The 12,706-nt window shown below is 35.5% G+C and overlaps 1 protein-coding gene across 1 annotated transcript in view; it reads right to left on the reverse strand.

The window, feature by feature from the left end:
- The window catches only part of LOC115620717 (ETS-like protein pointed), a 95,901-nt gene that overhangs the window by 78,260 nt on the left and 4,935 nt on the right, over positions 1-12,706 (reverse strand). Inside the window, exons 2-3 of the mRNA XM_030514094.1 lie at positions 10,939-11,356; positions 5,282-5,378 (exon numbers count right to left, since the gene is read on the reverse strand). Coding sequence (XP_030369954.1) covers positions 5,282-5,378; positions 10,939-11,343 — 502 coding nt within the window. The 5' untranslated portion in view covers positions 11,344-11,356. The remainder of the gene's footprint in view (positions 1-5,281; positions 5,379-10,938; positions 11,357-12,706) is intronic.

The following is a 12,706-nucleotide window of genomic DNA, read 5'->3' on the forward strand; positions in this document are numbered from 1 at the left end:
TCAAGATTGATTGTTGATTTGAAAGTGATTTGTTCTTATGAAGGGGACATTCAAACGTCAATATCTTTAAGTTGCATATTTTTCGGCTAGCAGTCTATTAATAGTATACGAGTATACAAGTACATACAATCTATATCTATCTATTGCCACCATACATTTTCCCGCTATTCAATTTGTGCTATTTTTGTCCCACTGTGCGTTGGTCCCCCATTCATCAACTGCATTTCAACGCTGCGAGGCGATCAAGCAGCGGTTGGCGGCGTTTGGCGTTGGTTGTGGCTGTGGCTGCAGAACCAGAAATTTTTATATGAATGAAAACGAACGTGTTTTTTGTTTTTGTTGCCTGTTGTCCGTTGTTGTTCGGAGAGCTGTGCGAGAGCTTAAACTACTGCCCACAGTAGCCATAGACAGCACCGCAGCAGCAGCAGCAGCAACAGCAACGTTAACAGCGACGCCCAGAGCGGCAGCGACAGTGACAGCGACTGCAGCATGAATGAATGAAATGAGCGGCCGAGCGCCAAAATGAATGAAAGTTGGGGCTAGACGACTGCGACGCTTAAACAGCGGCAACTGCACTCTCGCGCTCTCTTGTATGTCGCACTCTCTTTTGCTTTGGCGCTGGCCCACTGTTGCTCTCACCAACACCATAAAAGTGAGACTGAGTGCCGACGCCAAAGCTGATGACGATTTAACCAATTTTTGTTTTTGTTTTTTTCATACAAATTAAAGCATATTTAATAATCAAAATTATATTTTTGCTTTATTTTTCTCTCTGGTTGTTGTTTGCTTTTGCGCTGTTATTCTTAAAGTTTTGTGATTAATGCACGAGTTGATTATAAATGGCAAAGAATTATGAAGCGAAAAAGAGCGCAAAAATAAAACAAATATACATAATTAAAATAAGGGCAGTATGTACCCCGCACATTTGTATTGGTGTAGACATAGATGTGTAGGTATGTATGTATGCATGAGTGTGAGGAAAGCAGGCAGGCAGGCTGCCTGCTAGTTAGTCAGTCAGGCAGGCGCGCATCTCTCAGATACAGATACATAATGTAAACTAAATTTACGTGCGGACTCCCCTTTTATTCAATGAGGCATACAAACATATAAAAATACGTACATACATATGCGCAGTTGTCGCCGCTTTTTGCATGTTTTTTTTTGTTCTTGTTGATTTGCGCGCTTTTCTAGCGGTGAGCACAAAAAGTATCTTGCGAATACAATTTTAGTAAGGGACTGACTGCCACACACAACCATACCTAAACACACTCGTACACATAAGTGTATATATGTATGTACATACATATGTTTATACTTATGTATAGTTGGGCACTGACTTCTGTCCGTTCGCCGCTGCTGCTACTTTTGACTTTATTGTTTTGTTGTTTTTGCCGCGTTGACATTGAAATTGTTTGCGCTTGTAGATTTTTACGCAGCGATAAGACATAAATTCCCCCTAAGTGTGTGTGCGTGCGTATGTATGTATATATGTATGTGTATACCTAGATACAATACAATAATAAAAATGCTGTTTGTTTTTATTAGCAGCATTTAGTTTAATTTTACTTTATTGTTCAGATTTTTCAGAAATATTACTGCACATGTGTTACGTTTATTATGGCAATGATTTTCAACAGATATGTAATCAGCAGAACCAGACTGATTGTCTATTGTAAGCAATGAACAACTGATTGAAATCGCAAATGCAAAAAATAAAACAAATTATATGTTCATATTATTTTGATGGCGAAGGTATTTCTCCTTGTATAAATTCTGATCTATAGCTGTCTGATCATAAGGAGTTTTCAAGAAGTTACTTGACCTTTTTTATGTATTCTAAATAAAAACCAATCTAATATTTTCAGAAATTAGTAATGACTGCAAATATTGACAGGCATCGTACTTATTTCAAATTCGCAAATTGCCGACGGCAATCAAAATACAAAATCATAACATTTAAAATTTTAAAGGCCAGTATAGTCTTTCAAGTGAAATAAACTTTTGTATGCCAATCATTCGTATGCCAGCTAAATGATATAATCGATAAGAGTTCAGAATATAGTGAGAGACTTTAAAAAACTATAACAAATAAAGAAGTTGTCAGTACTAAGGGTGATTTCTGCACCGATCTTTCCTTAACAGGTAAATTACATAAAAATTCTATACAGTCATGGATTTCTGTATAAAAAAACGAGTCTATATGATAACTTTGATGTCCCTAGCTGTTATGGTAAATACATACATATGTATGTAAGTTCTCGGTGTTTATACGAACGAATAGATTTTTGTCATCATTAAGCATATTAAGCATACTTGTAAGTATATATACCTATTTACATACATATAACAATAGATGCTATGTTGCATGCATGCATTTTTCTGTCCCTTATGTGAATACATTTTGCTCTTACACCTTCTAGCAAACACTTTAGCCCTTCAGCTAATAGGTATAAAAATGTCCAAATTCAGAAAGTTGTCATAAATCAATTGAAGAAATCATTAATTATTACAACTCTAATAATAAAACAATGCAAATATAAATGAAAAAACGGGGCCAAACATTTCAAATTTCAAAATATAATAATAATAGTAGTCGATTTACATTTTTGTGTATAAATTATGGGTCAATAATCAATCAATAATTCAACTACATAAGTACTTCGTTTTTCTGACGATATTTGTGCGAGTTATTGTAACCCCAGATGCTATCATACAAAGTCAAATATTTAAAGGTCCATAAAAAGCAAGATAACACATTTCTGATAGCCAAACTTTTGCTATAAATTTTGTGGCGAAAAAATTATGACAAGTAGAGTCAATATAGGCATATAATGAATTTGATAATTGTGCTGAGATTTTCGCCCCTACATGGATTACATTACTACTTAGTTATCAGGAAACATTTAAATATAGCATATACTGAAAAATTCCGACTATATAAAGTACAACTAATTGCTTGCATTGCTTGATGGTTGGTTAAGATTTGATATTTAAGGACATTTATTGTTAATTTAAATTTGATTTGTTGATAAATTTGAACCAACGTAAATGTAAAGAAAAAATGAAAAAGGGGTTGGTGTGTAACATTACTTTTCTTCTAAGAATAGAAGTACTCTTGGAGCTTGTTTTCTCATTTCCATATTCAATAGCTCGACAGTTTTTTTAAACACTTAAGCCCAATTTATTAAAAAAAAGACAAGATTTCAGGCATAGGTAAAACGAGTACATTGTTTACTCGATTCCCCACACATTTATTCAGAATCTTAGAACAAAGATGTGTAATAAATTACCATACAGCTACCAGATACATAAGTAATAGAGAAAGACAACACACACACGCACACACACTCACAAAGAACACGCACGCTTTGTCACATTAAGTATACGTATATTTAGTTTGAGTGACTGACTGAATGACTGACGTATTGCCTGATTGACAGCAGCAACGGCTGGCGTTGATTTTTGAGTTTGTTGCAGTGCAGGGCGCACATTTTAAGATATTTATTTTGAATATTTGAAATGCAAATGTTTCATGGCTTGGCCAGAATTGAATGACACGCATGCGTGTGTGTGTGCATGTGTGTGTGTGTGTGTGAATGAATGAATGAGTGAATGAATCTGTAAGTTTGCTTGGCAATATGCCGCGCTTAGGTGTGCCTGTGTGAATGGACACCGGAAATAAACGACGTGACTTTTTACAAAATATGAACACAAACTATAGAAAAAGGCGAGAATACACCAAACCAAGAGCGACCAGCAAATGCATTTACTTTTAATTGCTTATTCATTTCGATAAAATGGCCATAACTATAGTATATATACTTAAATAATGCCTGATAAATAAGAATGGAAAAAGCGAATAAAGCGATAGAAAATACTTACAAAAGATACGCTTAAGCCATAACAAAGCTGCAGCTAACTAGAACATATTGTTTCTAAGACCCATGATATCTGAAATCTATTGATATCGACGAAGCTTTCAATCTCAATATTTAGCTTAAGATCTTATAGATTGTTTTTAATTCGTGTCTTCTAAGTTTACTTAAATCTTATTTGTTATAGGCTTAAAATGAATAATCAATATTCTGCTCATGCCAATTATTTTAAGACACTGGTGCGTCAACTATTCCGTACAATAACTAGAAAGTGGATGTTCAAGAAAAAGAAAAACAATAGAAATCTAAATTGTTTATTCCAAAATATTCTAGGCTCAGTTACCTATCCCCGACTAAGAAAAGAATTCCTACATACGATTTTCAATTATATTGAAATCTAAGAACCGAAATTATCGAAATCAAGGACAGACATCACAGACCTTACAGACCTTTCCCTATATTTTTTTGAGAGTTTGATTTTGGAAATCTGAGCCTCAGTTGGGAAGTGCGTGAAACTGATATGGTATAGAATAATTTTTAAAATAATTTTTATAATATAGAGCGTATGGTATATTTTGCCATGTTTGAAGTCTGGTTCTCCCTGAATAATTGCCTTCGAAAACAATTGTGAAGGTCGTTCTACCAAGACAAGTTTTGTATTTACTCGAATTCCATTGCCCTATTGTGGCCCTTTTGTATAGCCTATGTTTGTTAAATAGATACTTCATAGAATAAAATTTGCTATCTTCGTCGCTTTGTTTGCAACACCAACAACACAAAGAGTGTGGCGCGTTTTTCGCTTTTCGGTTACTTATCTTATCAGTAATAATTTGTATTCGGTTTTTTTTTATCGCCAGTTCAAAGAGCACATAATAATAATTTCGTTGCAAAAACGTAAAGAGTAAGCGAACATGACTGATGGCATTTGTAAGCACATACATTTATATACCTACATACATCATATATAGGAGTATACATACATACATATGTGTAGAATATTTTTGACACACACGAGCAAGCGCAAAGAAATTAGCTGCCGCCAAATATCAGACACGAGCACTTCGAATCGCTCTCTGAATTTCCATCCCGCGCTCCCACTCGATCGCTAAAGCGCTGGCACATGCGCGAAGATAGCGCAAAAATAAGTGAGAGAAACCAGAAGAAGAAGCAGAGCCGAACATGCACAACAGTTTGCACTCCAATTATGCCATTTCTTAGAAAAATGTTATCAGGGCTTGCAGAAAGAAAACACAGCAACAACAAACACATCATCGAGAGCCATAAAATAAATGGGGCTCATCATAAAATATATACTCGTACTACATTTATAGACGTACATAGTACTTTAAAAAAAAAATAATAAAACAAACGATAGTTGCATTTGTATAGTTGAGAGCGAAACTTACCAATTGAGGTGTCATGATCTGAAATATCCGATAAACTGCATAGGGGTGGACGCAAATCCTTGCAGCCTGGCTCCTCCTTAATGTATATATTTTCGGACTGCAATAAATATAATAGAGTGTTAATATACATAGATACGTGCATTAACGAATCGATTGTAATTGATATATGTTCCTTTTAAAATATGGGTATAAATTGATGCTAGGTCATTGAACCCACTTCAACATTTGCTTAGTGCTTACATTTTAATTCCAAGCATGAGGCTTCCCACTTAATAAATGTTGCTCACATACCCACGAGCAATGAGGAAAATGAGCAAAATTCTGCGAACCTTGCCTTTTACAGCTTGATTAAGTCTTTACAGGCTGAGGGACGCAAGGACTTGGCTTAGCTGGGTCTAAAAATCATGCCGGTTACTTGACCAACAAATATGATTATAATCACCAAAAGTGTATATGCTCTACGCTTTCTTTATCTTCCCCATCTGTGCAGGAATCTTTAAGTTGCTTATCTTGGGCAGCCAGGGATGACTTTGGACCTGTCGTCCAAAGCTCCACTTGGCAAATCGCGTAGCATGCTACCCACAATTTTTTTGGGGTAGGTATTGTCAGTCCTCCTGCATTTCTGTAACACTCTGCCTGATATAAACAAGAGGGAGAAGGAAAAAAGGAAGATTCCACCTCCAAGCTTAGAGCCATCCATAAATACGTTTAGACGCGTGTGTTTAAATCGTTGCTGTGAAATCATATTCAAAGATTTTTTCTGTAATGCATTAATCCGTGTAAATCGGAGACGGAGTGCCTTTGGGTTGAGTGGTATTTGTATCAAAAACTATAAAACTGTTGCTCTCTTATCATGTATAATCCAATAAAGTAAAGTATAATGTATCATTGATATCTTAATTAATATAAGTTTCAAATAAAAACATTGTACAAGTATTCTTGTAACTCTCGGGTCAACTTTAGAGGCCCTCAAGCATATGTATAAGAGATATTGTTTGATAATTTAAAGAAGATGCGCTTTTAAATAATAAAACATATTCAAATATAAGATAGTACTAACAGACCTTTTAAATCAACCACAGACGATTAGGCAGAACTAATTGTGAATAAATATTTACAATATAGATATGTACGCGTACAAGTATATGGTATGTGTGTATATTACTTTTACATCTTCATTCATAGTTTGTCTAATGGGTCTGCCAATATGTGTACGAGTATACTTGTACTTGTAGAATCATAGCGTGCTCTTGGGAAGAACTAAAACAAATAATCAAACAAGCATGTAGCACATGTATGAGAATGAGAACGGCAACTTAACTCATCCGTCAAGCAGTCAAGCAGACAGTCAGTCAGTCAGTCAGTCAGGCAGTCAATGAGGTACACGTATGTACATGTATGTATTTGTAAACAAACCACTTTTACCCAATTACACATTTACAATGCAGCAGCACCCCAATCTGAAACGAAAACGGTCTCTGGGTAGAATCAGAGCAGCAGCTCTCATAAATGATTGCCCACCTCCATTTGGCATTTGGAACCCCTACACCCGCTGCCTGATCGTGTTAAACGCGTTCTAATAAATTGAATTGTACATTTGACTCGACGATCGTTTTGTAGAGTGTGCCACAAAGTGCTGAAACAAAAAACGCATAAAACAAAACCAAACATAATAATTGGAAGGCACGACGTCGTTGTCTCTCCATTGTGGCGACGATGTCGTTGTTTATTAATGATAATGGAGGTCAAAATAGTCAAACGAAATGTTTCATAAATATCATAATCAATTGAATAAAGCCCCAACAAGCAGACAATTCAATTTGAAATTTGGAATTTGATTCTAAAAATGTACACTACACAAACGCACACACACACACACACACACACACACACACACATACACACACATATGACACATATGCAAATTTAGACTGAAAACTTTTAGAGCTACCTAAATAGGACTTATGAATTGGAATTTATTAAACAGAAAGCTACACAAAAATCCCGAAATAAAGCTCAAACTAGGCTCGCTTTTGAAACTTAAATTCGATTTAATATCAATTCGGTAGCTGGGTCTTCAGGTTCGTTCCCTAATAATAATAATGTGAATAATAATGTGAAGGAGCATATCGGTTGATTCGTATATACTATAGCGGATTATTTAGAATCAACCAATTGAGTGCCTAATAAACATGATCCGATTCAATTATTTCTACAGCTTTTCGAGAACAAACAATGTTGAATGCCTCTTGAAACAGTCTGGACCAAATCTTACTGGAAACTTAACAACCCGACAAGGGAATTATGCCATTAATGCAAGTTTCAATACAATAATAGGTGACAGAATTCGCTCTTGCTTATGAATGTGCAGGAGCACTGTAATTAGTAAGAGATAGTAGGAATAGCCCAGTTCCTGTATTGCCCGATAGTTAAGTAGTTGTCGAGTGCTAATGGATGACAGACAATTCAGATTGAGCAGCTAACCGAAAGTGTAAAAAAAATTTAAAATTAAAGGAATTATATAAAACATAAGTAATTCAAGTCGTGATTTAATACAACATTTTTTTATTTTTAAACTTAGACAAATGATTTTGATGAGAGATAAGCCGCAATTTCATGAATCGAACTGTCATCTGACACCCGACCTTTAAATTCGATGATTTGATGAATTTTGGATGAGGAGGCAATTCCAAAACAAGACAATATTTCTACACCTATACCTTTCATTTTAAATTATTTTAACTAGAGGTCTAAGACAAGCCTGAGGCAACAATCGCTTTAAACTATAATTCAATAAAAAGTGTTCATGCCACGAATCAATCCAAAGTCTTATTATCCATTTATTGCCTAATTCGGGACATTCGGTGTCGAAATCGAACCGAATCTCATTTACTTTCGATCTCAAACATTGTATGTGTATGCCATGGCAGGAAATTCAATAGCCATTGCGTTCAACCTTAGTTGACACTCTAAGATTAAGTTACTTGACTGCATTTTCCAAGCGAGTGCGCATGCGCAGAGGTTCCAGGTTGCAGGTCCTTTTGATATGTGCGCAGGGTGTTGGCCTTTCTACATTGACCGGATGAAAGTGGTCAGAGCAGCGGATATGTTTACCGCAACCTGCCCGAGTATATATAGTATTGTCTGTATAGGTGGCATATACGAGTACATACATACATACTATAGCTATGTCAAGTGTGATCCACGGTGATCAGCTGAGAGACTCCAACAGACAGTTGGCGAAGCCGTACAAGGACGAGGCATTGTCCTCGTCGCTGTCTGCCTTTTTTAGACAAGGCATCAGCAACGTCATTGAATATTTTTAGCATGCACATTGGACTGGTTGTGCGTCATAGATTAGGAGACACACCTACATAGTAGTCGAAGCTAAAATTATGATCCCAAATGATTGAACACTTATAAAATGCTCTAAACAAAGAAAATGCAAATGATTGAACGCTTAGAAACTGCTCTAAACAATGAACAAGCCGAGTTGTGGTGCGAACATGGGGTAGATATCGGTACCTTAAGTGATATAATATATTTCTATTGTAATATTATTATCAAATACATTTTATAGCTAAAACAGAGACTGATCTATGTATTAGCATTCTAAAATTTGAATAAATATAGCCAAAAATTTGTCATATTGCTGTGATATTTTTTATATCTTATTCATAAGTATTATCTAAACAATATCTGTCTACTGGAATTCTAAATTTGCATTTTCTATTAACATCTAGTATATGTATTAGCGAATATTCTTTAGTATTATAGCTAATATTTCCACCTCATCACTTTTCTTTTAGAGTTTTCAATGAGTTATTCCAAATATCAATATATAGAACAGTCGTCTGATGTATGTGGCTGATTCCTATGTATTGAACGTTTTCTTTCATATTTCCATTATTGGTATTCATATCTGTTATTTGGTAAATATTGTCATCTCATATATTGAACCTCTTCTTTTTGTCTGACATTTCAATTCGATATTCTTGTCTGATATATCTTTAACTAAATGTAGCTTCATCTCTTCATCTCATTTCTATCAATAAATTTGTTGAATATCACTCCAAAATGCCATTGGAAAAGTGCTTCCTTCACTTAATATGTTTTAGAACAGATTTCTCGGAACTATTCCAGTACTCAGAGCATACGAAATGCATGTGCACATCCCTATGGCCCACTTAACTGTGATTGCAGGGTATGCATTAATAACTATTCAGTACAAAAGCGTAGTTCACAATAATAGCGTTTGCTTTGAGCATCCAAATTTAGAGTTAACCTACGTGCTTCGCATGATGAAATATCTTCGATATATACTATATATAGTATTAAAACGGATGACTGACGCCTGCCACTGACACACTGCGATACTGTCATGCGCTATAAGAAACCGTAGTTGTGTCGTTTTGATTTCAAATTTTTATGTCAACTAGGCTTCGATTGTTTATTTCTTCAGATAATCGTTTATTTTTAGCATCGACATTGTTGCTACGAAATGTGCCAACTGTGGCCAGACGAAGATGAGGTTTAGGACTATTTTATAATACAGTTATGAAATACATATATGTAGTTAAGCCGTGGAATAAAATATTTCCTAGGTGCACAGCTTAATGTCCATTGACTGATCATTTACTGACTTTCTGGCTTCTTAAGAGTCTCAGAGACATTCAATTGATGTACAACTAGTTAGTATTTAGTTAGGTATGACATTTGTCTGTTTCTGATGAATCTGATTATGCTATACCCTAATTATTTTTCCTTATTAAAGATTTATAACGAAAAAAATTGGATCTTTGAAAATATGGATGACATTCAATTGATGTACAACTAGTTAGTATTTAGTTAGATATGATATTTGTCTGTTTCAGATCAATCTGATTATATGTACTATACAATGAAAAGAATTGGATCTTTGAAAATATGGATGTATGTACATGATAAAGGTTTTGACAAATTGCTGTTTAATTGACACATCCTCTTTATAGATGTATATAAATCCATACTATGGGTTTCTCATTTAAAATTATCTGTACAAATACTTCTCAAAGAAAACTAGTAGAAGGTTCAAATGGCTAGAGTCCAACTCTTGCATAGACTATAATCGCCCCTCTTCTTTCCACAATTTTTCAACTAAAATAAACGTTAATGCACCAATCGTTCATCTGAGAAATATAGCAGGTTATAGTAAGATATTAGGAAATTTCAAAAATAACAAAGTTTTTAAAATATCTGAATGACAAAAATTGAAAGCAAGGGTGAATTTAGAAAAGGTCGTTCCTTTGTACTTTTACATAAAATAATGCGAATATATTTTTTATACTATATACACAAAATTTGGTGCCCCTAACTGTTATGGTTGAAAAGTTTTCATGGTTCATGCGGACGAATAGGCGGGCAAGTCTACACCGATTTGATAAATATATTTGTATATAACATGGTGCCTGGTACACCTTTTTTGGCAAGAATTTTAGGAAAGTCTAGAAAATGTGATAAGAATGGGATCAAGCTTTATCTACTGGAGTATAATATGAAAGGATAATAATAGTACATAGTAGGTAGTTTCTATACGTGATGTGCAATATTTTATGTATGAAATAAAATTATTTATATCTTAATTTTCTTTTTATATACATGTACTTCGTAGTTCTTACCTCAACTAGACTGGATAGAAATGTCACTTTGCGATTCTTTTTCAATCTCATATTGCTGTTGCTACTATTGTTGCAGTTGTTGGTGTTGTTGTTGGTGGTGTTGAGAGTGCCACTGGCGTTGCTAAGAACTGGTGTTGCTGTTGGGGTGTTGCTTAAATTATGGCACGGACTGTTGCTATTGTGGTTGCCGTTGCTGTTGCTGTTGCTGGCTCTGAACAAATGACCGGCGTTGAGATTAAATAACTCGTTAAGCTGGGCCGCTTTGTCCAGGAATGAGGCCGTCACTGCTGCACTCGACGAGTGTGTTGTTGCTGTTGTTGTTGCAATTGCTGCTGCAGTTGGCAGCGGGGGCGGCAGCATAAATTTCGTGGTGGGCAAGTCTGTTTTACAAATCGCTAGTTCCATATTGCGTAGGCATCTAAAAATAAAAAAAATAAGGGAAACCAAATTAATTAAGCGAACAATTGAGATGCTAATAAACAATTAATATTTCGAGTTCAGTCACAACAACTAAAACAACAACAAGAATACCAAATAACATTATAAACAATGGCACTGGCGCTTTTCGGCCCATTACCAGGTAATTATTGAGCTCTTAGCATGCGGTCCCATTCACACCTTCAACTATTCAACCTCACAGCGATCTTCACACCTTTTCGCTCAATTTGAGGCTCACCAGGTGAGCCCAACAGCCTGCCTGTTGCCCGCCTTGTTGATTCAAGAAATTATGACACTTTTTCTTGCGGCTCATTGCGAGTCTTTGTGTGGCTCGGAGACGGGATGGAGCGTCCGTACCTTGTTGTGTACATACATACAAGTATATATGCATAACAACAAAATCGGCACATTTCAAAGTTGCGTGCACGCCTCAGCAACATCAAAAGTTCCGATCCGTACTCACAACTGCGACAAGGCCACAACAAAAGGAGCCGACTCCACAGATAGACCAAAATTTGTTTACACAGCATCCATTACGTATGTAGTTTTAGTTTTAGGCAAGGGTTTGTTCTTCGTCATTTTCCCCATATAGACTCACAAATATCGGAGGAGTTCTTTCAAAAAAAAAAAAAAAATTTCTTTGCTTAGCTTTATTTAATTTTATATGGCGCGCTCGGTGACGAGCTCTGACGATAACACTTCTAAGGAACCATTCAAAAATCCACCCAAATAACGGAAAATTTGTACTTTTTTTTTATTACTATCACAGGAAGTGGTTAAAAGAACGCTATCGTCTGACCAGTTCTCTGGCACACATGCCTTGTTTAGTAAAATTTTGTACAAGTAGTCACTGATGCTGTCATAAATCCTCATAAATATGGGCTTGGGCATGGAATTACAGATAAACTTATAAGAAAAACAAAGCAAAGCAAACGATAAATTATTTATACAAATTTACATATAAATGCATAAAAGTAGTGTGTGTATACAATATTTAAACGATAAACGAATAGAGCGATAAAATGCCATTGGGTTCTCAGAGCTAATAAGTGCTGACGCCTGATGTGGAGCAGTTGAAAAGAACGCGATATGGGGGCCGTGGAGTAAAAAAGATAAAGAAGAAGGATGGATCACAAACTAATGGGAAAAGCGACATCTATGTGAAGAATTAGAAGGACTTAAGGCGTTTTTAGAAAGACTACGAAGAGTCAGAAAGCAAACAACTAATCTGATCGGGTTCGGGGTTCGCACAGCACCATGCGATTTAAGCAAGACATGGTGAGCATGTTTTCCAAATTTGAAACATGGTCGTTTGAATTTAAGCAGAAAC

This window comes from Scaptodrosophila lebanonensis, unplaced genomic scaffold (genome assembly GCF_003285725.1).
Source record: "Scaptodrosophila lebanonensis strain 11010-0011.00,11010-0021.00 unplaced genomic scaffold, SlebRS2 tig00000024-arrow-pilon, whole genome shotgun sequence".
Taxonomy (NCBI): domain Eukaryota; kingdom Metazoa; phylum Arthropoda; class Insecta; order Diptera; family Drosophilidae; genus Scaptodrosophila; species Scaptodrosophila lebanonensis.